The sequence below is a fragment of the Hypomesus nipponensis genome, chromosome 27 (genome assembly GCF_054491055.1).
Source record: "Hypomesus nipponensis isolate SF chromosome 27, ASM5449105v1, whole genome shotgun sequence".
Classification (NCBI taxonomy): Eukaryota; Metazoa; Chordata; class Actinopteri; order Osmeriformes; family Osmeridae; genus Hypomesus; species Hypomesus nipponensis.
Genome location: NC_140387.1, coordinates 26,353 through 52,027, shown reverse-complemented (window position 1 = coordinate 52,027; position 25,675 = coordinate 26,353). Strand labels below are relative to the sequence as shown.

At 45.0% G+C, this 25,675-nt stretch overlaps 3 protein-coding genes across 7 annotated transcripts; 2 read left to right on the top strand and 1 right to left on the bottom strand.

Annotated features, from left to right (window-relative positions):
• Positions 1 to 113: 113 nt before the first annotated feature.
• slc25a25b (solute carrier family 25 member 25b) lies at positions 114 to 13,140 on the top strand. Its single transcript, XM_084693612.1, is given in 11 exon segments — positions 114 to 1,072; positions 1,075 to 1,248; positions 4,727 to 4,853; positions 5,486 to 5,573; positions 6,324 to 6,435; positions 6,983 to 7,141; positions 7,329 to 7,481; positions 7,939 to 8,046; positions 9,241 to 9,408; positions 9,613 to 9,763; positions 10,219 to 13,140. Coding segments are annotated over 11 exon segments (1,590 nt in total). The 5' UTR covers positions 114 to 907; the 3' UTR covers positions 10,404 to 13,140.
• A 745-nt stretch (positions 13,141 to 13,885) lies between these two features.
• Positions 13,886 to 20,034, top strand: uap1l1 (UDP-N-acetylglucosamine pyrophosphorylase 1 like 1). Of its 2 annotated transcripts, XM_084694146.1 has the most exons (10): positions 13,886 to 14,457; positions 15,764 to 15,968; positions 16,203 to 16,378; positions 16,650 to 16,822; positions 17,334 to 17,527; positions 17,799 to 17,939; positions 18,088 to 18,267; positions 18,516 to 18,560; positions 18,825 to 18,891; positions 19,425 to 20,034. In XM_084694146.1, exons 1-10 carry the CDS (start codon positions 14,178 to 14,180, stop codon positions 19,503 to 19,505), a joined length of 1,542 nt encoding a protein of 513 aa, XP_084550272.1. In that variant the 5' UTR covers positions 13,886 to 14,177; the 3' UTR covers positions 19,506 to 20,034. The 2 variants fall into 2 exon arrangements, with proteins under 2 accessions (XP_084550272.1, XP_084550273.1); XM_084694147.1 differs by lacking the exon at positions 18,516 to 18,560.
• Positions 20,035 to 20,980: 946 nt separating this feature from the next.
• On the bottom strand, positions 20,981 to 24,273 carry LOC146220172 (prostaglandin E synthase 2-like). Of its 4 annotated transcripts, XM_084694218.1 has the most exons (8): positions 24,081 to 24,244; positions 23,664 to 23,775; positions 23,284 to 23,487; positions 23,131 to 23,186; positions 22,887 to 23,039; positions 22,420 to 22,620; positions 21,993 to 22,110; positions 20,981 to 21,879 (listed from the first exon to the last, which is right to left on the bottom strand). In XM_084694218.1, the coding sequence occupies exons 2-8, from the start codon at positions 23,703 to 23,705 to the stop codon at positions 21,748 to 21,750; spliced, it is 906 nt and encodes a 301-aa protein (XP_084550344.1). In that variant the 5' UTR covers positions 23,706 to 23,775; positions 24,081 to 24,244; the 3' UTR covers positions 20,981 to 21,747. The 4 variants fall into 4 exon arrangements, 3 of the variants coding, with proteins under 3 accessions (XP_084550344.1, XP_084550342.1, XP_084550343.1); XM_084694216.1 differs by having other exon boundaries at positions 23,664 to 24,258; XR_014750959.1 differs by having other exon boundaries at positions 21,739 to 21,879; positions 22,412 to 22,620; positions 23,664 to 24,273.
• Between the last annotated feature and the right edge of the window lie 1,402 nt (positions 24,274 to 25,675).

Genomic DNA, 25,675 nt, shown 5'->3' with positions numbered 1-25,675 from the left:
TATTGCTTGTTCGTTGGTTACATTCTGACTGACCCCACAGTGTTGCCTTTTACCATTGGCTAAGATATGTGGCAGTAACTCATAATGTAGGCCGGACAACCTATTGGAACATGTGGAGAGGAATGCAAATTTTAGTTCACAACTTTGTTAAAAATATATAATGGTAAAAGATCTGTATTCGATTTTGAAATTGTAAACGTTGCATTTAAATACCCTGGTTTACGCTCATTACACTGATGAGTGTGAATGGTTGCTGGATATGTCCGTCATGAATGCTACAACACCCCTCCCCCCATTCATTTTTCCCTGGAAGGACGAGCCCCAGCGATACCGGCTTTCTGTGTTGCGTCAGCTGACAAACGAACCGGCGACCGCCAATTCAAACGTGAAGTTATTAGTTCTTACAGCAAACCAAATTGGACTAGACATGTACACAAGTTTAAACTAGGGTACCGTAAGTAATCTAATAGTTTAATCATCTTGGAAATTATTACACTTGACTGTAAATGTAATCTGCGAGCGGAGCGAGCTCACAGCATCTATCTACTCGCTTCTCCGGCCGACTTTCTAAACCGCTTTGCCCGATGCCTGGGGGTGCCTGTTGGTTTGGGAGTTCTATAATCTCTCTCTGAAGTCCGCCGAGGATTCAAAATACAAAGTTAATGGCCACCTCAACACATGTATAACGGTGGAGACTATATTTTACAAATCAGGCTTTTCCCATTGTATTCATACTTTGTTGAAGAGCAGTTGAGGATTCGCTTTCGATCTCGCAAGCTAACTACTACATAGCTAGCTAGCAAGGGCGACGTGGGGTCTGAAAAAAGCATATCACAGTTGGGATCTGGCCAACGACCTGAACTGTTCTCTACACGTGAAGCTTCGGATTTGATCGTGTCGCTGTCTCATGCACCAGCAAGGGTATTTCGTCTCCCCCTTGCTCATCGGGGTCTTTTGTCATTGTCAGTCCAACGATGCTCACCAGGGCGCCGACCCAGGTGGCGGGTATAAGGAGGACCCATCCGCACCCGGTCCACGGTCACCCACAGAAACTGAATGTTCAGTGTCGGAAGGGGGAGCTGCAATCCGTCGCATCTCTGCGAGGTCTGCGGAGGACCTGAACAGGACCACAGACTCAAGGTGCTGTTTCAGGTCCTAGATGTGAACGGCGATGGTGGGATCTGCGTCAACGACTTGACCATTGGGCTCAAGAAACTGGGGGTTCATCGGACAGAACACGAGTTAATGGTAAGTGTGTTATGAGCTGTCATGGGTGTAATCAACGTGTATGTCATGCTGCCACTTGACCAGCCGTATAACCCTCTGCTCTTTCGGCAGTAGGGTGGAGAGATCCACCAATGAGTCAAAAAAAAAAAAGCTTCTTAAAAACAGACTAGAAAAGCTTGCGTCATTGATGACTGTTAAGTGTTTTACATAATAGTTAAAGCCATGTAAGAGTCATGGGTCAAAGAGCTAACATAGAAGCCACACTGACTGTCAGTTGAACAGCATCAACTTGTTGGATGTGACCTGCTGTACAGAGCAGACTTGTTTACATGATCTCTGTGTTGGTAGTGAAAACATGTTACTTAATAATTTGGCTTTGTAATGTGACATTGTTTATAAGGTTGTAAGTCATAATTCAGTTGCTGCAGGTCACATTGCAGAAAAAATTATACCTAAAGTTAGAGTTTGGACAAGTCAAAATATGGACTGAGTTTACTTTGGACTAAGTGAATTACATTGCAGATCCTGTCTAGCAGCTTGCCATAGACTGAGTGGTATGGATCAGTCTGCAAGGCTGTAGTGTTTAGAGACACACAGACTGGGTCTGGATCAACCATCCTACGCTGAGAGAGAATGGCCCTGCTGGTAATAATCCACAAACTGCCCTCTGCTGTAGCTGCTGCAGAAACAGGGGTTAAGGTGAGCAGTAGGGACTCTCTCCCTTGCTGTGTGAGTGAGCTCTCAATCAGACAATTAATTCATTGTCATTGAAGAAATGTCGGACTTGTCCCTAGGGTAGTGAATTTCAGGGGCAAAGAGGAGAGAGTGAAACTTTTGAAGTTAACATATCTTGATTCCAATGACGACTTATTATTTATGACATACTATTATTAGATTGAACTGATTTCCCCCTCGTCTCCTCTCATGAGGTACCTGTGCTACTGACTGAAGTCCATGGACATATTAACAAATAAACAGCCAGTGGTTCTTAACCAGCATGTGATTGTGAAGTTTGGTAGACATAATGAATAACGCTGAGGATATTGGGTGCATGTCTCCTGACACTCCTCAACAAGACATTCCAGGCTTCTCCACTCTCAACCCTCTCACACTGGTCTGATCATCACCCTCTACATAGTTTTCTTTGATTGAAAAATGAAAATGTACAGATTACATGTCTAGGCTATTAGTAGCCAAACAGTATGTTATATAATGCACAGCAAAATACAATTTCAAAAACGGGTGTTCTTTTATGACTGGTTCAGGACTAATGTCAACTGTTCCTCTGTTACCATGACTGTCACCAGGGTCGACCCAGTGTTTTCAATTCAATATTTATTTGTCATTGTCATAGAAAACAACAAAATTCTGTTTAGAGCATTCAAACACTGCATAGTTTGACATAAAAGTGTAACACAAAGTGCAATATCCCTCCAATAAACTTCCCATGAATAACCCTTGTGTAAACCTTAGCACAATCAATACACGTAACAGTAATAATAACAATATTCAGTATTAGCAGCATCGTGAAGGGCTTTAACAACATGGACAACCTAACAGAACATAACAACGGCGGAACAGTTTTCCAGTTATCACCATGAATATATAAATTGTTACCAGATTACAGTGGTTAGCTGTACTCGTCTAGTTGAGTTACTGGTCTAGATTTTTGTATCTAATGATATTATGTTCATCCATGTTGGCTTCGATAAGAAAATCAATGTTGGGGATGTTGGTTTATAATGATTCATAGGGCTACACCCCGTTCCCTCTCCAGGGTTAGCAGAGGGCTCAGCCAGGACTCCGCTGGTTAGCTGGGGAATCCCTCCTCCCTCCACTAGACCTCAGGGCAGGATGACACAGTGATAAATAAATGGCTTCTTGCGTCTTGTGATCTGATTGGCTGCAGAGCCCGGCTCCAGGGCTCTCCAGCTGGACCTGTCAGTGTAGGCTGCTGTGATTGGCTGGGACATGGCTGCAGTGAGGAGCTGTTTTACTGCATGACTCTGTGCAGCTTAGTCTTTGCTGGCTGATCAGCAGAAACACTCTGCTGGAAGAACACAGGTAGTGTGAAACTCTTCACTTTTAATTGAATGTTATTAACAGATAAAAGAGTTTGTCTATGCCTCATTTTAGTTGTGTGCTTCTCTGAAGCAGTGACTTGCTGAAGTAGAGGAGGACTTAGAGGATGGCAGTGTGGTCCCGATAGTGGTGAAGAGGAGGGAAGAAACACCAGCCCAGGGGGACTGTCTGAGAGGAATGTGAGACGAGAGAGACTTGATGAACATCTGTCAGTCTGCAGTCTACCCTGCTGTGGTATCACTCTACAGACACACTTGGTGCCATTTCTATTCAAGGGCAGACTGCACATTAACTTGCACCCCCCCCCCCACACACACACACACCCACAGATCACCCCCTGCTGGAAGATGCTGCAGAGGGTATGGTCGGTCCTCTCCCAGGGAGTTGTGGGCCAGAGTGAGTGTGAGCCTGTAGGGACACAGTCACCAGAGGAGCTGGAGGCAGGGGAGCTGGAGGCAGGGGAGCTGGGGGCAGGGGAGCTGGGGGCAGGGGAGCTGGGGGCAGGGGAGCTGGAGGCAGGGGAGCTGGGGGCAGGGGAGCTGGGGGCAGGGGAGCTGGAGGCAGGGGAGTTGGGGGCAGGGGAGCTGGAGGCGGGGGAGCTGGAGGCGGGGGAGTTGGGGGCGGGGGAGCTGGAGCTGGAGGCGGGGGAGCTGGAGGCGGGGGAGCTGGAGGGGGCGGGGGAGCGGGAAGGGGAGCAGGAGGGGGCGGGGGAGGGGGAGGGGGCGGGGGAGCGGGAAGGGGAGCGGGAGCAGGAGGGGGCGGGGGAGCCGGAGCGGGCGGGGGAGCGGGAGGAGGAGCGGAAGGGGGAGCAGGAGGGGGCGGGGGAGCGGGAGGGGGAGCGGGAGGGGGCGGGGGAGCGGGAGGGGGCGGGGGAGCGGGAAGGGGAGCGGGAGCAGGAGGGGGCGGGGGAGCCGGAGCGGGCGGGGGAGCGGGAGGGGGCGGGGGAGCGGGAGGAGGAGCGGAAGGGGGAGCAGGAGGGGGCGGGGGAGCAAAAGGGGGCAGGGGAGCAGGGGGTGGGGGAGCAGACTGGATTGCAGAGAAACACTGGCAGGAACAAGACAAGGACTGATGCTGTTTCTGCCAAGAAGACCACGGTTTATATCATGGTGGCGTTCCCTAAGGATTTCCAGGAGGTACTACAGCACAACATTCTATCATCATGTTAGTGAGGGCGACAGTAGTTGGACAGCAACAGCAGTTAGACAGCAACATCAGCCTACAGTACTTGGGAATCTGTCGTATTGTTCATGCACTGTCTCAGACCGTGTGTGGCATGCTGCAGTTTACAGAGAAAGCTTTGCCTCTGATTGTATATCAGACAGGCCTACTGTGTTAGTCCTGAATTCAGGAACACTTCATTGTTTAGATGCTCATAGCGGTACTGTTACAGTACAGTCCTGTGTCTCTCCTCACGTAGAAAATAGTAAAAGCAGGCGACAAGGACCTGGACGGCCAGCTGGACTTTGAGGAGTTTGTTCACTACCTGAGGGATCACGAGAAGAAGCTGAGGCTCGTCTTCAAGAGTCTGGACAAGAAGAATGACGGTGAGCAGAGCAGAGTTCTTGTCTAAATTGTATGTATCATTGTTATTTACATTTATTCAATTAGCAGACTCTTTTATCCATAGCGACTTCCAAGAGAGAGCTTTACAAAAGTGCATAGGTCACTGATCATAACAATGAGATAACCCCAAACATTGCGGTTAACCAAAACATGAAGCATACCTTATGAAAACCAAATAAGTCCCAAATAGAAGAACCATAACAGTATGTAGTAACAAGTTTCAACTAAACAACATGAACCTTAAAAGTTCAAGAGTGTACCTGTGGAAAAAGCAAGCAACAATAATAAATTTCACAGTGAGTACAATCACTTTAAGTCTGTTTCAACTAACCAACAAGAGCAACTAGTCTCTTGGTAAGAGTCATTGTGATCCTGGAGAAAACTAACATCAGGTCCAGCCAATCATTCCTAAGTACCGTTGTACTCCCGGACCAAGTGCATAGTGGATAGTTGACAAAGCAAATAGTTCTGTTTGTCTTGTTATTTTTAAAGAATAACAAGATCTCTTCAGATACTTAACCACCAGGGGATAAACACCTCAGTAGGAGGCAGTTATATCTGGTGGCCGTTCTGTGTGTTTGAAACTGGGGCGGATGTGTGTGTTGTTCCACAGGTCGTATTGACTGCCAGGAGATCATGCAGTCCTTAAGAGACCTGGGGGTCACCATCTCTGAGCAACAGGCAGAGAAGATCCTCAGAAGGTGAGGACAGCAAGAAGCCCAACACATCCTGACCCTAACCCTGTCTTAACCAGGTCCAACTGTTCTGTCTGACGTGTCCCTCTGTCCCTGACATCCTTACTGCTGTCCTTTCTCCCTCTCTTTTCCTCTCTCTCTCCCCCCTCTCTCTCTTTCCCCCTTTCTCTTTCCTTCTCTCCCCCTCTCTTTCCCCCTCTCTCTGTCTCTTTCCTTCTCTCTCCCCATCTGTCTCTCTTTCCCTGTCTCTCCCCCATCTCTCTCTCCAGCTGTCTTTCTTTCCTGTACTCCTGTAGTCCCGTCCTGTTTGTTCTGCTGTTCTAACTTTGTCTGTCTGTACGTCTCTCTGTCTGTACCCTCTGCCCGCCCCTGTCTCTTTGCTTGTCTCAGAATAAGGAGGGGTCAAATGTGGGCCCCTATCATGGTGTAAGTAGTACCCTCCTTGGACAGCTTGCCTGTTGGTCATGTTTTCACTTTCCTCCTTAGCCCCCCGAACTCCTCCTTCACTTCTCCTGTCTCATGGCTTTATCAAATCTCTGCCCTGTAAATACTTGATAAATAAGGTTAATTAATAAGTAAGAAATAAAGAGATTTAGATGAATAAGGAAAGTAGTGGTTCAGATGATGCATTGGACAACACAACACAGGATTATAGAGCTTCATGTTGGAGGAGGAAAGCAGGGTTGCATGCATGAGTATAGAGGCTCAGGGAAAGAGTTGTTACTAACCTTTCTTACTCGTTTGTTCTGTAACTAGTATGGACAAGAACGGCACTATGACCATCGACTGGAACGAATGGAGAGACTACCATTTGATGCACCCAGCAGATAACATTCCTGAGATCATATTGTACTGGAAACACTCTACAGTAAGTCATTATAGCTGGGAAAACCTCAAGGTATTCACCTCTCAGTGAAACCATAGCTCATATCAGTCGGTCTTCAAGAAAATGCATTACACTCCATAGCAGATCAAACTCTGTGTTTCTGATCTGTGTCCCTGTGACCAGATCACTGGCAGGGTAATCCTTGTTATCCTCCTGGGGTGTAACCCTACAGGAGGGTATCTCTCCAGGAGCAGGGTTGGAGTGTAACCCTACAGGAGGGTATCTCTCCAGGAGCAGGGTTGGAGTGTAACCCTACAGGAGGGTATCTCTCCAGGGGCAGGGTTGGAGTGTAACCCTACAGGAGGGTATCTCTCCAGGAGCAGGGATAGAGTATAACCCTACAGGAGGGTATCTCTCCAGGAGCAGGGTTGGAGTGTGTATGGAACATACATAATATGATGATATACAATGATGATGGTAATTAAATAAATGCAGATGTTTTTGGTTTCAATGAGAAGAAGAATCTCCCCCCAACAACTGCAAAAATAATTTGTTAAATAAATAACCCGTATTATATTTTTGTTTTAAGATTTTTGATGTTGGGGAGAGTTTGATGGTGCCTGATGAGTTCACTGCGGAGGAGAAGAAAACAGGCATGTGGTGGCGCCACCTGGTGGCAGGAGGAGGAGCAGGCGCCGTCTCCCGGACCTGCACAGCCCCACTGGATCGGCTCAAGGTCCTCATGCAGGTAGATGCCTCTCCAGATAGAAAAGATAACCACATATGTAGGCGCCTAGGTAAACATTGATCTGGAGATGTAGCAGCAGCTGGTGGTGAGTGATGTTGCTTATCCTGTAGGAAGATCATGCAGTAGATGAAGGGTCGTTCTGAGTAATCCGTTTTGGTGACTTTGTCCCTGTCCTGCCTGTTGCCAGGTCCACGCCTCCCGTAGCAACAGCATGGGCATCGCAGGCGGCTTCACCCAGATGGTCCGGGAGGGGGGCGTGAGGTCGCTATGGCGAGGGAACGGTATCAATGTCATCAAGATTGCCCCAGAGTCCGCTATTAAATTCATGGCTTACGAGCAGGTAAGCCAGTAACACCTGTAGAAACATCTGTACTGACACCTGTACTAACACCTGCAAGTAGTCCCCTTACAGTAGTACAGTAAGAATCATTTGATGCTGGAATCTTTTATTTTCCTACCTTTTGTTATCCCCTGATAACTCTGACTAGGAAGGTGCCACATGCAGGAAACTTACTCTGGTTAGTCATACTAGTCCCCTCAATGTACAGTAAGAATCATTTGATGCTGGGATATACAGGTCCAGCAGCCCCAGGAGAGCAGGGAAGTCTCAGTCTGATGATCACACTACTGGGACACCAGGGAAAACAAGACTAGGGGCCCATTTGTATAGGAATGAAGGGAGTTACAGTGTTGGATTTTGACCTTGTCACAAACAGGTCCCTTGTATAATAGTTTGGAGGTGTAACGTTAAAGGTAAGTTTTTACTACGTGTAACTGGTGTTTTGTGCCGATTCCAGATCAAGCGTCTGATGGGCAGCAACCAGGAGACCCTGGGCATCCTGGAGCGGCTGGTGGCCGGCTCTCTGGCGGGAGTCATGGCCCAGAGCAGTATCTACCCTATGGAGGTCAGGATAGGGGTTTTACTAGGGGTGTAACAATTCAACAAGCCCATGGTTTGGTTTTATGGGTTCCAGTTCGGTTTGTTTAGCACATTAGGAAAAAAACTAGACCATTTCAGTGTTCTCTCTGTATTTTCTGTATGTCCGGCGTAGATGCACCATCCTGTTAGATCAGTAGTTCTCAAACTATGGTTATACCCTTCTAGTGGTACGCGGAGGAATCTCAGAAATATTTTATTACCTTAACCATGATATCATTGAAATGTGATTTTAAAAATATATCATATTTTTGTTTCGAAACAAAAATAAATGTTGGCACACGCTACTAATTGACTGTTCCCGGGTAGTGGCGCATGCAAACATCCTGCATGAACTGTGCGTAGCTCAATAGGGTAGGCTTCTGTATTTTCACATTGGTCATGATGGTGGTACTTGGAGAGTCAAAGATTTTCTGAGGTGGTACGGGGTATAAAAAGTTTGAGAACCACTGTGTTGGATGTATTACCGTTTACCAATAAAAGTTGCCAGGAGGGTTTGGAAAGTCGCCAGATGTAGCAAGAAAGTTGCCAAGTTGACAACACCGCTCTCCAGTTGCTTCCAGTACGTGACTCGTCATTGATATACAGACAGTTCACTGGACAGGGACTCTCCGGGAAAGGGGAAGGACAAAGGGTGTTAGGTTGCAGTGTTTCCTTTAGGATTTTTTTTTGCAGTGGGGGCAGCTCTGTCCAAACAACCCCCAACGCACGCACGCAATCTCAACTGCGGTGTGAAGCGCGTGTCCGTTCTATACTCCGACATGCACTCTAACAATCACTGCTGATAGTTGGACTTTTGTACAACCCTATTTCTGATACTGTGGCAGCAGAAATTTAGAGACATACTGGAAACACTGGGTTGTGTTTTCTCGTAGATCCGAAAAACCGAACCATGGTTTGTGTTGAACAATTCGTTTTTTTGCGGTTCGGTTTTGCACCCAAAGGTTATACACACATCCATTCACTTAACACTGCAGCAGTTTATACACTCATTTAACACTGAAATACAAATGCAGGACTTGGTATAAATGAAATTGCTCTCTGCCCTCCCTCTGTCGTGTCTGTCCTCCCTCTGCCCTCCCTCTGTCGTGTCTGTCCTCCCTCTGCCCTCTCTGTGTCGTGTCTGTCCTCTCTCTGCCCTCTCTGTGTCGTGTCTGTCCAGGTTCTGAAGACACGCTTGGCCCTCAGAAGGACAGGCCAGTATTCTGGTATAGCAGACTGTGCAAAACGCATTTTCCAGAAGGAAGGCTTGGCTGCCTTTTACAAAGGCTACGTCCCCAACATGCTGGGGATCATCCCCTATGCAGGCATTGACCTGGCTGTCTATGAGGTGTGTGTATGTAAGAGAGAGACGTGTACTTTGGCCCAACTGTTGATTTTTATGTCCATTCCTTGATATAGATATATGTCTGTCATACTGTTGATGTTTATGCCCATTCCTCGATATAGATATATGTCTCAGTCACACTGTGGGCCCTGGCTGCATCTGTCAGCATCAGGTGTCCATCTTCTAACCGCTCCCCCGCCCCTCCAGACCCTGAAGAACTCCTGGCTGCAGCACTATGCCAGCACAAGTGCAGACCCCGGTGTGTTTGTCTTGCTGGCATGTTGCACCACCTCCAGCACCTGCGGCCAGCTGGCCAGCTACCCGCTAGCCCTGGTTCGGACACGCATGCAGGCACAAGGTCAGTACGTCTGCATGGCTCACTCAATCCGGGGGATGAAGTATGTTCATTTAGCACATGGAGGGTATCTAAACCTGTAATCTCATCACACACTACCAAGTACTATACCACCCATCTCCATGCTCTACCACTGAGCTATACCCATCCCCATGTTCTACCACTGAGCTATACCCATCCCCATGCTCTACCACTGAGCTATACCCATCCCCATGCTCTACCACTGAGCTATACCCATCCCCATGTTCTACCACTGAGCTATACCCATCTCCATACCATCCTACTGTATTGACTATCACTAACCTCTCTGTTTAGCCAACCCTTTTTCAATGTTCATTTTGCATTCAATTTTTAGGTTGTATTCCTTCAGCAGACACTCTGTCCAAAGCCATATACATACATGATGCCTCAGTATGGCTATCAGTCTGCCCTTCCTTTAACCCTGTCCTCTCTCCCAGCCACACTGGAAGGGGGACCGCAGATGAGCATGATGGGGCTGTTCAGACACATCGTGAGGACGGAAGGAGCTACGGGCCTCTACCGGGGCCTGGCCCCCAACTTCATGAAGGTCATCCCCGCTGTCAGCATCAGCTACGTGGTCTACGAGAACCTCAAGATCAGCTTGGGGGTGCAGTCACGCTGAACACGCACAATGCACATCATTTATTCATTTTGCTTTTGAAAAGAGAAGTTGCAAGAGTGGGAAGAGCTGTGTGTCTGGTACCTGGCCTGGTGAATCCCTCCTTCATCTCCTGGTCTAGAGAGGCTCTGCTCAGCTAGTCAGGGGGATGAACAAAGAGAGGAAAGGATGCAGCACCATGGACACATGGAAGACTACTTAGCTCATCATCACCTAGAAATTATTTGATGAAAACAATCACTTCAGCAACAAAAAACATGATAACTTGTATCAGTTTCATCATGCTGTCCATTGTACTGGTGTAGCAGTACCCTGGGATCGACTTGGGGATATGGACATGCTTGACTGACAGGAAGGTGTTGTGTGCTGGGGATCACAGATCAACTAGGGCAGCTACAGTTCTAGTGTATCAGGGTTGTCAGCCTGTCTTGTTTGTGGAAGAGTCTGTATCCTAAATACATCTTGTCCATGTTTTGTCAGCACTGTACACCATTTGAAGTTTGTCCATCTGTCAAACTAGTTTCTATTTAGTCTGCTGGTCCCCATTCTCCCTGAATGACTTGAAGACCTGCAGGGTCAGCCCAGGGTGTCTTTATGTCCAGTTGGTCTTCAACTGGAAAATACAAGAGATGTATTTGCTATGCTAATTTATTTTTGGATATTGTAAACCAGATATTTATTTAACTGCAATGGCTACTTCAGGTGTGTTTTCTTAAGTTTAAGTACTGTTTCAGAGATGGAACACAATATCATAATGATATTTTGCAAAGTAAAGGGGATGCTGGCCAATCGTCTAGCTGGATTAGCAGATCTGATTTGCTGGGTTAGGGTTACAGTCACAACTCACAATGGATTAGCTTGACTACAAAAGGATCTCTCTCCAAAACAACCTGGCTACTGACAGACAAATATTTTCATCGCACTAACCCAGCCTGGACTGGAACTGGAAACGAGCAGGGAACCCTAACCCTGCTAACCCTAAAAAGCAGTGAAGCATAACTCTAATGTAAGTGAACACTCAGAAAATAAGAGTTCTTCCTTTTGACAAGACTAAGTGAAAATGTGTAGGAACACATTCATTACATGAATAACTGGTCTATAACACACAACCATTAAGAAGGAAGACCTCAGGTTCTGCAGAGTCACAGGAACATGTTTCTGCTCTGAACATTTTAGTAACACTTTAACACGCATCCCTCTGCTTGTGCCCAGTCATGCGGCAGGGAGCAAAGGTGCCACCATGCTACCTGTAAATTCCAACACAAATGACTGTAGTTGGTTAACACTTATGCACTTTAAAGTAGTTTGCTTTAAACAGACTGAAAGCTTCCATGTATTTTCTGAATGATATGGGGTATGCCAGCATTACATTTACATTTTGTGTTAAACTGTTCTGGCATTGCCTTATAAGGAGAGGATGGGCCCTGTTCCTCTGCCTCTTGTGAGGGGAACTGAGGAACTGAACCCCTCGTGCTGCTGAATGTTCAAGCCTCAAAACTGGACATGTTGACTGAAGATGTTTTGGGGTCTAGACATGGTAGACTGGGCATGTTGACTGAAGATGTTTTGGGGTCTAGACATGGTAGACTGGGCATGTTGACTGAAGATGTTTTGGGGTCTAGACATGGTAGATGCTGATGTGTGATGTTTTGGGGTCTAGACATGGTAGATGCTGATGTGTGATGTTTTGGGGTCTAGACATGGTAGATGCTGATGTGTGATGTTTTGGGGTCTAGACATGGTAGATGCTGATGTGTGATGTTTTGGGGTCTAGACATGGTAGATGCTGATGTGTGATGTTTTGGGGTCTAGACATGGTAGACTGGGCATGTTGACTGAAGATGTTTTGGGGTCTAGACATGGTGGATGCTGATGTGTGTTAGCAGGCACTGTCTCTCTCTACGGCTCACAGTCGTAAAGAATCACCTCCTCAAACCTCACCCTCAGATCCTGCTCTACTAGGGGTCAGATCCTGCTCTACTAGGGGTCAGATCCTGCTCTACTAGGGGTCAGATCCTGCTCTACTAGGGGTCAGATCCTGCTCTACTAGGGGTCAGATCCTGCTCTACTAGGGGTCAGATCCTGCTCTACTAGGGGTCAGATCCTGCTCTACTAGGGGTCAGATCCTGCTCTACTGGGGGTCAGATCCTGCTCTACTGGGGGTCAGATCCTGCTCTACTAGGGGTCAGATCCTGCTCTACTAGGGGTCAGATCCTGCTCTACTAGGGGTCAGATCCTGCTCTACTAGGGGTCAGATCCTGCTCTACTAGGGGTCAGATCCTGCTCTACTAGGGGTCAGATCCTGCTCTACTAGGGGTCAGATCCTGCTCTACTAGGGGTCAGATCCTGCTCTTCCCTGGTGTGTCCAGGCTGCTACTTCATTGCATGTATCAGAGGAAATTAGATGCAGATATTACATTTGTACAAAAGCAAATGTCCTAGCTGGCCAATAGCAACACTATACTGGAAAATGGCGCCTTATCTTGTTTAAACAGCAAACTCGGCTTTTGCAACTTGAAATGCTTATTTTATCCTTTACTGCTGAAGGCAAATATGTACTATTTTTATAGGTCCTCAGATTTTCCCTTGGTTTGAAAAAACCCTATCAGAATGAAAGGCTGATTATGAACTAAATGTTATAATTACTTAAATTGATATTACTGGCTATTTCACCTTTGTCAAATCTATGAATTTATCTATTTATGCTGTAAGGGAAGAACTCAATAAACATATATCAAAACGCCTGTGTTAAGTTTATCTACCAAATCATGGTTTGATTTAGAATGACAACTACATGATTAGCAGTAAAAATGTAATGACACACGCACTGTTTTTACTTCTGGGTATTCCGAGCCGACCCAACATCGAACGCGTTTGAGTTTCCACTGTAGACCTCCATATGCGCCCGTTCCGCCTTCATCACTTAAGCTATGTAATTACCATTATTAGAACCGGTGGATGCGGATCTCATACAGATGTTTGACCATACCTGTCAACACTCCCGTTTTCCCCGGGAGTCTCCCGTATTTCACACCCATCTCCCGCCCCCCTCCCGTTTAGTCATTTTTCCCGTGAAACTCCCGTAATTTGTATGGCCTAACCTCATTATATAAATATTCACATCAATATATTATTTCAATGTTGTCCAGTTGCCAGATCTTGTATGAAACGCATCCTACTCACATACTACATAGGCTATCATACAATTTTCAACCCATTTGTAACCGCAACCAGAGCCCGTATGACCCATTGAACACGTCCACACTTTCCAGGTGTCTTTCACGTCAAGTTGCGGTCCTGGAGAGTCTCAATATCTAAATATTTTATATGGTGATTATGCATACCTGTTTCTATAGCTCATTCAGTCGCCTCTATAAATGTAGGCCTACTGTTAACTTAACGGTGCATAAACGTTTCGTGTTCCACTTCCTCGGTCCTCAGCTGATGATACGCTGGTGTCACATGATTTTCTGTTTTGAGGAAGTACATGTGACTGTCTTCACGCTGAGCGCTCTTGTTTGTTTGAGTCTAACATTCTTGCCTCCTGAACACCTTCTATTACCCATTATTGACTCAGACGTCTAGTTTTTGTCGGGCTGTTTTGCCTTGCCAATGCCCAAAACTCAAATTTCATCACGAGTTACTTTGTGTTTTTTTTCGTGCCCAAGTGAGTGTCACGAGTTTGATATTTGAGAAGGGTAGCAAAATAAATGCAGAGCGAAATTCATTTAGCCAGTTTCTCTAAAGGTAGCGGTTAGATAAACATTTGTTTTCAAAATGCTTTCAGTAGAGGAGGTTAGATCTAGTTTAGAACGTGCAGGACAACCCCACGTTCTACAGTTTTGGCCAGAACTTTCTGAACATGAGAAGAAAACATTTCTTTCGGAATTGTCTCAGTTAGATTTTGATGAGCTGCGCGAGCACTGCCGTGGTGCTGCAGAGGCAGCGACTCGGTCCACAACGAAAGTCGATCAAAAAATGGAACCCGTGCCCGTGGAATTTATCGGCAGCGTTGTGAAAAGTGACCAGGACACTATAAACGAATGGCAAAACGAAGGTAAGCTATTCTCTTTGATTATATTTTTAAACAGGCCTAAGGCATCTACTGTTAAGTGCAAGTTAAATAATATTAGCTTACGAGGCTGTTTTGAACGGGAAAATACATTACTTTTACATTAAATGTATGCATTTAGCAGACGCTTTTATCCAAAGCGACTTCCAAGAGAGAGCTTTACAAAAGAGCATAGGTCACTGATCATAACAACGAGGTAGTCCCAAACACTGCAAGCAGCCAAAACATGAAGCATATATTGTGAAAAAACTAAACAAGTGCCAAAGGGAAGACCCATAATAGCATACAGTTATACAAGTTACAAATTAAAACAACATGAACCCCAAAAAGTGCAACACTGTACCTGTAGAAGAACAATCAACAGTAAAATATTTCACAGCGAGTACGAGAGTAAGAGTTCAAGAGTTAAGGCAGGAGAGACTTGATGTAGTTGGGTGCAGTTCCGTTTACTGCTACCAGGGTCTTGAATCTGATATTGGCATTGATGGGTAGCCAGTGGAGAGAGATGAGAAGCGGGGTAACATGCTAGCGTCTGGGTAGATTGTAGACCAGGCGGGCCGCTGCGGGCCGCTGCGTTCTGAATCCTCTGAAGAGGGCGGGTTGCACATGCTGGGAGACCAGCGAGCAGCGAGTTGCAGTAGTCCAACTTGGAGAAGACTAGTGCTTGGACTAGCAGCTGGGTGGAGTGCTCAGACAGGTATCTCCTGATCTTCCGGATGTTGTATAGGGTGAATGTACACGACCGGGAGACTACATACTTTATTTGTATATGCAGGTTACAAACCCAGACATTCCATTTCATTTTCACTTTGTAAACGTGTTCGTTAGTAGACTTTTACCTGCAGAACAACAATTAGCAGTTTATAAATGTTGTTTGGCAAATTCAGCTTCTTATGCAGGCAGCATGACTGAAGTCATAGGAACTCCTGCCACCTGGCACACTGGGAAACATGTGGGAGTCTCCACCGTCCAATGGCCCCACCCTCTCTCTGCTGGCCCCACCCTCTCTCTCCTGGCCCCACCCTCTCTCTGCTGGCCCCACCCTCTCTCTGCTGGCCCCACCCTCTCTCTCCTGGCCCCACCCTCTCTCTCCTGGCCCCACCCTCTCTCTCCTGGCCCCACCCTCTCTCTGCTGGCCCCACCCTCTCTCTCCTGGCCCCACCCTCTCTCTCCTGGCCCCACCCTGCATACTGCCAGCCTCTGCCCCCTGCAGTCATAGAAGGGAGAGGGACATGATGCAATGTCTGTTCTCCTCTGATGAGATCTTTGAGATCTGATGTTTTTTTTTCAGGATATTTGCACATTTCTGAAAACCAAGTGGCAGTGCTGCTCTTGGCCGGCGGGCAGGGCACCCGCCTGGGTGTTCCTTACCCCAAAGGCATGTTCAACGTGGGGCTCCCCAGCAGCAAGACCTTGTACCAGATCCAGGCGGAGCGCATCTGCCGAGTGCAACAGCTCGCCAACATGAAGCACGGATCAAAGTGCACCGTACCATGGTGGGATTATACCACTCCAGTCTGTTGTTAAACACGTTTCATTTTACTTTCTAATTTCTAAACATTCTGCAGCTACTCTTACTCTGTTCACCTCTACTGAATACATTAGGTGACATTTTATAACATTTAATGAATTCATAACATGAATGAATCAAATGTAAATATGTACAGCTAAGTACTACGTCAAGCCTAATACCTGTGGAGGTAACTGTAGGTGTTCCCCTCGACCTGCAGGTACATCATGACTAGTGAGTTCACACTGGATCCAACCAAGAAGTTCTTTGAGGAGAATAAGCACTTTGGTCTGGATCCCTCAAATGTGATAATGTTTGAACAAAGGATGATTCCAGCCGTGACCTTTGATGGAAAGGTCATTTTACAGAACAAGGGGAAGTTGGCCATGGCTCCAGGTAAAGAAAGGCCATGAAAGGAATGTTTCTGCCTTGTTGCTTGAGCAAACATATATTTTGACAGATACATTTGTCAGGGATAGGGTAATTTCAGGGCTAGGGTAATTTCAGGGCTGGGGTTATTTTAGGGATAGGTTCATTTCAGGAATAGGGTCATTTCAGGGATAGGGTCATTTCAGGGTCATTGTAAGTCTCTTCACCAGATCAGTGTATGTTCTTTAGGTTTGATGACTGTTCTAATCCCTGTCTATCATGAAACTTTTACACTCAGATGGAAATGGAGGGCTGTACCGTGCTCTAGTGGATAACCAGGTGCTTGAGGACATGCAGAGGAGGGGTGTGAAGTACCTGCATGTGTACTGTGTTGATAACATACTTGTCAAAATGGCGGATCCCATTTTCATCGGATTCTGTGTGAGCAAGCAGGCAGACTGTGGAGCGAAGGTATCTGAAACACACACACCTTGCAGTGTACATTCTGAGCTATGTTCTGTATTGGATTTCTACATCAGGACCTGTGAAAGGTATTCACATTCCTATTATCAGAGTTGGAACACAGCCAAGCTCCAGGCAGTGTTTGGAGAGGAACATAGCTGTGGTTCCAGAGTGACATGGTGGTTCTACAGTAACATAGCTGTGGTTCCAGAGTAACATTGTGGTTCTACAGTAACATTGCTGTGGTTCTACTGTAACATTGCTGTGGTTCCAGAGTAACATGGTGGTTCTACTGTAACATTGCTGTGGTTCCAGAGTGACATGGTGGTTCTACAGTAACATAGCTGTGGTTCCAGAGTAACATTGTGGTTCTACAGTAACATTGCTGTGGTTCCAGAGTAACATGGTGGTTCTACTGTAACATTGCTGTGGTTCCAGAGTAACATGGTGGTTCTACTGTAACATAACTGTGGTTCCAGAGTAACATGGTGGTTCTACTGTAACATAACTGTGGTTCCAGGTGGTGCAGAAAGCCTCCCCTGAGGAGCCTGTGGGGGTGGTGTGCCGCGTGGACGGCGTGTTCCAGGTGGTGGAGTACAGCGAGCTCCCACTGGAGGCTGCAGAGCAGCGCCTCCCTGGAGGAGAGCTGCGGTACAGCGCTGGAAACATCTGCAACCACTTCTTCACTCTGGGCTTCCTCCAGGAAGTGACACAGTAAGATTGTCTAAACTGTCCATTTGTTTGTTGTGGGAGTTAAACTGGCTGCATTCAGACTGGCCAGTGCAGTGCTATGTTTGAGTACATGTACAACTTGCTAAAACTTTAGCGGGCTGTTAATGTACTGTAACTGTATTTAATTAGCAAACAGAAAAGACAGAAATTGGGTGGAGGGTTAGGGTTGGACAGATCTAATCTCACCCTGTTACAGAAAGGTCAATCCTTCACAGTGAATGTAAAATATGTATTAATACAATAAAATCTTCAGAAAGTTTCAGAGCCTACTGAAGCAGCATGTGGCTGTCAAGAAAGTGCCCTTTGTGGACAACGATGGCAACATGGTGAATCCTACTAAACCCAATGGAATTAAAATGGAGAAATTTGTCTTTGATGTCTTTCAATTTTCCAGGTGACATGATTACTGACCACTTGCATTATATACATCTTCTCACACAACACCAAGGTTCCACTGTGTTATGCAACACCTGTTCTGTCATGAAGCAGTGTTCAACTCTTCTCACACTTCCAAATAATCAAAGACATTTATATTCTTCCAGGAAATTTGTAGCGTTTGAGGTAGCGAGAGAGGATGAGTTCTCCCCCCTGAAGAATGCCCCTGGAGCTCCCCTGGACACCCCATCCTCGGCACGGCAGTCTCTGCTGGCGCTGCACCTCCGTTGGGTGCTGGCTGCAGGGGCATGCTTCCTGGAGGCCCCGGGGGAGGCCACCAGGCCCAGGTGAGCCCTGCACTAACCCCTAGACTCACCATGGCAAGGCCCAGGAGAGCCCTGCACTAACCCCTAGACTCACCATAGCCAGGCCCAGGAGAGCCCTGCACTAACCCCTAGACTCACCATGACTCATGTGGTAACCAAGGGGATGTTTCAATTTTTTAAATGGGCAAGTCCTTGTTTGTTACTGATTACTGCTAGAATTATCCATCAATTTTGCATCTGCCTCATTCATGTGGAAATTTAATTTATAGTACTCCGAAGGCTGTGGGTGCTGAAAACAATTCACCGCCAGAAAAGTAGGTGGAGCAACGCTATCACATGACGTCTTTGTGTGTGGAACCAATTGCGGACCAATCACAGCCAATGGGTATCCGTAAAATGACGGACTAGCGGGCGGAAAGTCAGGAGGTGCACGTAGAGCTCTTCGAGAGGCTCTTCAAGGGCTCGGAAAGGGTGTTCCCTGTGTCCGTCTCCGTGAAAACGGAGTAGTATATTTCGGCCTTAATGCTCTTGTTTCTAGGGTGACACAAGAAGTTACTGTTTAATGTTGTTGTTTCTAGGGTGACACTAGAAGAAGAACCCCTAGTGGTGTGTGAAATCTCCCCATTGGTGTCCTGCTCTGGAGAGGTAATACCACACTAACCCTAACCTCACTGTGGAGAGGTGGGAATCTGGAAGACACTGTAATAATCCTTTTAGGGGCTTCAAGTTTTAGGGTTAGTCGCCACATTTCTTACAGGTTTACATTTTGTTATTTAGCAGACGCTCTTATCCAGAGCGACTTACAGTAAGTACTGGGACATTCCCCCCCGAGGCAAGTAGGGTGAAGTGCCTTGCCTAAGGACACAACATCATTTTTGAAAGGCCAGGAATCGAACCGGCAACCGTCTGATTAATAGCCCAATTCCCTAACCGCTCAGCCAACTGAACCCCTCACAAATATGATTTAATGTCGTTTCAGATTTGTATGTGGATATTATTACAACCACAGAGCTGGCTATTAGCAAAGCATTCCTATTACACATTCTAACCCTAACCCTCTATAAACTATCTAAACTGTCTATAGTCATTTAATATTTCAATGATGCATTCAGACCAGATGAAGGGAGGTGGAAACCACTGTCATTCCTAATCCTAATCCTCCTCCTGTGTCTGGTCAGGGGCTGGACCTGCTGTTGAAAGACAAGATGTTGACATCACCTTTTCTTCTGGATGAGAAAACAGCAAAGCAACTTCTTTAGTAGCTACACAGCAATAACAAGTTACTCTTCAAACATAATGTTAACAACTAAAAGTGATTCTCATTGGTATTGTAACAATATCGGAAATGAGCTAAATGGTTAAGGGTGTATATAAGTATAATAGTCTTCATCATGTTAGCCATGACACACTGCAATCTGGCAAACAATGATATTAATATCCTGAAATGACCTATTGTGTAATTTCCTCTTTGATTATCATGTGCTGTAATCAAGCATTTATTAATCCAAGAACTTTGTTTACAATTTTTTACGTACATTCTGATGAAATTATGTAACTGACTTGTCATTTCTTTTTGAGCACAGCTATTCTGTGTAATCTGGCATTTTCTCTAGACTACTACCATGGTTGATTCTCTTTAGATTAGCATGGTTGAATGTATCATGGTATTTCAACTGATTAGCAGAACTTGATTACCGGTAATAAATACCGGTAATTTGAAATGATGAATAATAAAATGATCCAGTTCAATCTCCACCATTGCTCAGGATCTTTGTGGAAGTAAATAAACACTTCTGAACTCTTTCTTGACTTAGAATTTTAAACTATTATGTATTATTATTTATTGTAATTATTTGTAAGCTTAGTATACTTTGTGTGTTTTTGTGCTAAACATGGCAGCCTATAGCCTGATGTTGTCATACTCATATTTTCTAGTCAGAATATGAGTCTGAAAACTCTCCGTTGGGCTGTGACTATGGGGCGTTTCAACCAAACTCGTAAAACAAATGCCTCTTCGTTCAATTGGATAGACCTATAACCAATCAGGGCAACGTAATATGTTGTTTGTTGAAAACAAATTAAACCCAAAGCTCTTTCGTGACGTTGTTGATTACGTTACTGTTGATCATCTGTCCATCATTGTATAAAGCCCGCCCTGGCAATTTCATAGGTCCGCCCAGATCCTGGTTTTATGTTGTTGTTCTTAATACGAGACCCTCCAGACCAAATTTTTTTGTGGGCGGGGCAAAGTGTGGCTGGCAGCCAGGCTAGGCAGCCTATGGTCAAGATATGGAACATAGATGCACTTACATAGCCTGGCTGCCAGCCAAACTTAGCCCCGCCCACACAAACATTTGGTCTGGAAGTTCGGTCTGGAGTTGCTCGGTCCGGGAAAAACTAATGCACGAACAAGAGCTGTTCGGACAAATCCAATTGTCAGGGAGGGCTTTATACAATGATGGATAGATGATCAATGGTCACGTAATCAACCACGTCACCAAAGAGCGCTTGGGTTGAATTTGTTTTCAACAAACAACATATTACGTTGCCCTGATGTATCCAATTTAGCGAAGAGGCATTTTTTTCTGGGTTCGGTTGAAACACGCCCCATACTCACAGCCCAACGGACATATTCTGACTAGAATTATGAGTATGACAACGTCAGGCTAGCACTAACAGGAAATTTACCAACAATCCTGGAGTCTTATGTTAGCAAATATACATGTTAAAACAATACCTTTTTGTTTTTTAATAGAACTACTTCCCTTACAGACAGGACACTTATTTCACAAAAGCATGAATTTACAGTCTTGGTTGATGGTCAGTCTTGGTTGATGGTCAGTCTTGGTTGTCACCTCCAACATGAGGCCACGTTCCTGCAGCAGGCAGACTTCATCGTGCAGACCCAAGTGTTGGAGGAATATCTTGTACAACTTGTTGACCCATTCAAGCAGTCTTACACTTCATAATAACATGACGATACCAACACGTGGGTACCCATCCAGAGAAAATAGAGGTAGATACTTTTCAAATGTACATGTTCCATTACGAAATGTAGTAATGCTATGTATTCCAATCTAAACTACCAAAAAGTATTTTGATTTAAGTGTGGGATAATTAATACCTTTTTATATACTAGTATTATGTATTTATGTATTTGGGTAAATGGGACTGCAGCCCCTCTGGTTCAGGGACCTGCTCCTGACAAAGAAGATGTTGACCTCTCCTTCTTCATTAGCTTACAGCATAATTTCTCTATTCTGATTCAAGGTCATTAACATTTAACAAAATGGGACAAATGTGTAAATAGGGCACAAATAGCGGCACAAAGACAAGGTGACCTGTAACTGCACACCATCTCACTCTTAGCAGGCTAACCAAATGAAGATAAGTTAATTCCCTTCTTCTAACAAGCAGCTATGCTGCATGGAACTTGACTCTCCATACTGTTTTCTTGACATGGTAGATGACAGGGGAAGATAATCCTCCGCAGAGGTGCCATCATGAGTTCAGACCTCCATGCTCCCTAACTTCTCTTTCGATGGCCCGGTACCATTTCTTCAGCTTGGTGTTCACCATCATGTTGTCAAAGGCTTCCAGACCCTCCATGGCCCTCAGGACTCCATACACATCCTGAAGGACGGACGGTTATGGTCAGCAAGCAGGATGTTCATGTCAACAGAAAACTCCAACATCAACGATTGGTGTCAGGGTCAGGCCTTCAGCTGCTCTGATGTCATCCTTACCAGGTCGGCCAGATTGGGTTTGTCACCCCCCATGAATTTCCTCTTCTTTCCAATGGCTGTGATCCACTCATCCACAGCTAGGTACAGGTCCTCCCTTACATCATCCTGTAGCTTGTACCTTGAGAGGAGGAGACAATACATGGGAAGTCAAGTGTTATTCTTGAACTTAAAACAGTTTGTGTTGAATAACATCCTTGTCTCTGCTCAAGCATTGTGCTGTTGTGACTTCATTCTTACCTTGTGCTAAAGGTCAACCACAGAAAGGTCAGAGCAGGTCAAAGGTGAGCCACATTCATTAACTACTAACTAAATTCATGTTGTACATCATACAAAGAACTACATCATACTGAAAACTAAATCATACTAAGACATGTAAACACAGAGAAGAAACACCATGAATAGCAACTGTGTAAACTCACAAACCCACCAGATCTTCAGTAGTTTAGACAGGAAGAACATGTAGAAGGCTCCTGCGTGCTTGATGATGACTCCCTCCACAGCTCCATAGTTGCCCTCCTGCACTTGGTGTTCGTATGCGGCCAAGGCCTCCGCAGGACTCCTGAAGATGTTGGGTTTGATGAGATTCACAAGCCAGTCGTCCGCCCACTGACGCCATCTCACCTCCTCCCTGAGACACACACATGTATACACACACACAAACACATGTACACACACACAACAACAATTCACTGCATTTATTTAGTTTGCATGATTGAAAACTGTTATAATAATAATAGATTATATAAGAATTATAGAGCTTTTATGTTTAACTTCTTGAACAGACCTGTTGCACTATTATAAATGCCTAGTTGCAGTAACAGTTAAGTTCAACAGATCATAGTCACAACATGGTTCCAGACTATGGGAGGGCTGAAACATGGAGGTAGAACGTACTTCCTGGCATTCTTAGATGGGTACACCAATGTCACCTCTATCTCATTGAGCATAACCCAGTACTTGTTGGTATACTCCAAAAACTCGTTACCAAAGGCATTGATGGACGGCAGTCTGGGGAAGTATCCAATAACCTCAGTTATGGATCTCCCTCTGCAGAGTGAACATACAGGAATTACAAAGTGTAATAACACTTGTGAGGATGCTGTGGCCATTGTTGAATCAATACATTAAATGTACCTACCTGTCAATCATACATGTCTTCATTACACTGATAATGACAGATGACTCGTTGAGTTGCTGATAAAAAACAATAATAGGACTCGTTGAGTTGTCTCAAACAATAATATGATTGATTTGTGTGATAACCCCATCAACATCAGCATCATCAACTTACTGCAGTTTCGCTTCCCTCAACCTTTAAAATCGGGACTTCTTTAAACTCTGACCATTCGATTTCAGTGCGCATGACTGGGTTAACTTCCACCGTATCATAAGGAAGACCGTAGTAGTCGAGGAAGGTTCTCACTTTGCTGCAGTGTGGACAGGTCTTATACTGGTACAGGATGAACCTCAGACCAGAGCCCAGCGCCTGCGTGGACTTAAGTACACAAACACATTCGATTAATTCATGCGTGAGGCAACTGAAGTCTTTACGGTTCTATTAAACTCGCATGAGACAATGACACTGCTGTTTGATAAAGCAATGACAGCTACAGACTAGATATGCCTATAGGAGGACCGCTATAATACGTGTACATGCGTTTAAGTCCTTACCATTGGCGATTCATCCTCTGCAAAATGCTTTTGTATAGACATCTTGATAGTTTGATAGAAACCAACACCACCTCCGACAAAAAAGCCACATCCCAAAAAATAGCTGTGTGTTCTGCGCGAGGACAAAGCGCAAAAGAATTTCGAGCGGTACGTGGTTCCATAAGCCCTACTGCTGCAGCTTGCTGGTGTACGGAATAGCGTTATTAATGACCAAGGTTTACTTCTAGAAACTCCTAAAACATGACACCCGACTTTACCTAACATGTTGACACAGAGGGCTACCATCTTGGATTTACATAAACTTCCCATACTGCATTTGAACATTTGAATCCAAAAGGAGGCAGCTTTCGTAACAGAAGGAACATGGTCATCAGAGGGACGTACGCATAGTTTGACAGTTAGCTTTTAAATTTTTACCTATAATTGAAATGTGTACAGAGGATGTAGGCCTTATGCAAGCTGGTATGGGATGAAAAACTTCACACATTATTTCAGAGCATGACTGTCTTCAGGCAGAGGCGGTAACCAGGCGAGATGGATGACAGCTTCCGTTTCAAATCTTGGCAAACAAAACGATCATACAGTATACATTATTCAATGAGTTCTGTATAATGCAAATCAAGCAGTGGTCCACAATTTGTTATTTTACTAATATAACTTCTTTTTTGATGAAAGATATGCTTATAAATGCAATAATTTGAAATAAATCATATTACAACAAACATTTACATTTAGTGATTTAGCAGACGCTCTTATCCAGAACGACTTGCAGCAAGTACACTGGATGGCAAGCCTGACAGTGTACATATGTTGAAATCCTTACCAATGCCTGATAGGACCAGTAACAAGGTATAACTATGTAATGTGTTGAGGAAAAATGCTGTTTTAATCTCCTGATGCTATGATGCAATCTTCACGTTTAAGCAGCACACCAACCCACAACATCAGCAAACCTCCTAATATTGTGGTTCAGCTTCAGCTTTCCAAGACCTTTTGTCAGTTAAAAACTAATGTACCACAATCCCAGATTTTGGTTGGGATGGTAGCGACCAAATTCGAACCCTTGTCAAGTACACAGAATAAAATCCAAAATCACATTCCTAAAACCACTCCAACTTTATTGGTAAATCATCCAATATTTTAACTAGAGAAAAGTAATGAACTGTGTCTAAAACTTTAGAGCTACTAAAAGGAATTCAGCCTGTGATGCCATGTTAAACATTAAACTTCACCTCTTTCAAAAGCAGGACTACATTTTATATCTAATTTCTCATCAAATAGTCTTGTTATGGGCATGCAATTTACAATATCCGTTTTAGAAAACAAAAAGGTGGAGCACAACCATAGCACGTTTGCACTGCTAACGTTGTTGCATTATCCAATAAGCTGACCTACTTCCACAGCAGTTTGTGACATCCAACACTTTTCATTGCTCTTTATGACTAATATCAGGGGGCATCAGAGATGTCAAAGGCATACTTCGAGGTTCGATGTAGGTTCAGGGTCCACCCGTCCATCTGGGCCTGGGTCATGTTGATGTAACAGCCAAGGACATCTGCAAAATCCTCCACTGCTTCTGCCGATTCCATCTCCCATTTGAAAATAAAACAACCACTATAATTTGAAAGAACAATATAAATATAGATGAACCCAGCAAAAACACATGAAAAGGCATTTGAGACAACACACAACAGTTAATTATTAAATTGTTCTCTGAAAATACCAGAACAGAAGCCAATTCTTAGGGGGGGAAAGTTGCCTGGTCTGCATCATCCAGGTCTTGGCATTCCGCCAGTAAACTCATCATCTTGGACCAGTTAAACACAACATACAGCATATATATCTAATTATCCATTTAGTTATTGCCCTTTTCAATATATCTCCCAATCAATCTCATCAGTGTTGGTTTGATGCACACCAAGTGGTCATTATCAATGCAGTCTTATAGTGGTGTAGGAATTCATCCTGCGTGTCATAGAGAGAGCAGTGGCTCATGGGTAATGAGTAGCCAA

Coding starts and splice junctions, on each gene's coding strand:
- uap1l1 (XM_084694146.1), top strand. CDS start 14,178: ATGCTTTCAGTAGAGGAGGTTAGATCTAGTTTAGAACGTGCAGGACAA. Junction 16,379..16,649: donor GAAGTTGGCCATGGCTCCAG/GTAAAGAAAGGC, acceptor TTTTACACTCAG/ATGGAAATGGAGGGCTGTAC. Junction 18,561..18,824: donor AACAATTCACCGCCAGAAAA/GTAGGTGGAGCA, acceptor TGTTGTTTCTAG/GGTGACACTAGAAGAAGAAC.
- LOC146220172 (XM_084694216.1), bottom strand. CDS start 23,987: ATGTTCAAATGCAGTATGGGAAGTTTATGTAAATCCAAGATGGTAGCC. Junction 23,040..23,130: donor AAGACATGTATGATTGACAG/GTAGGTACATTT, acceptor TTCACTCTGCAG/AGGGAGATCCATAACTGAGG. Junction 22,621..22,886: donor CCATCTAAGAATGCCAGGAA/GTACGTTCTACC, acceptor TGTGTGTCTCAG/GGAGGAGGTGAGATGGCGTC.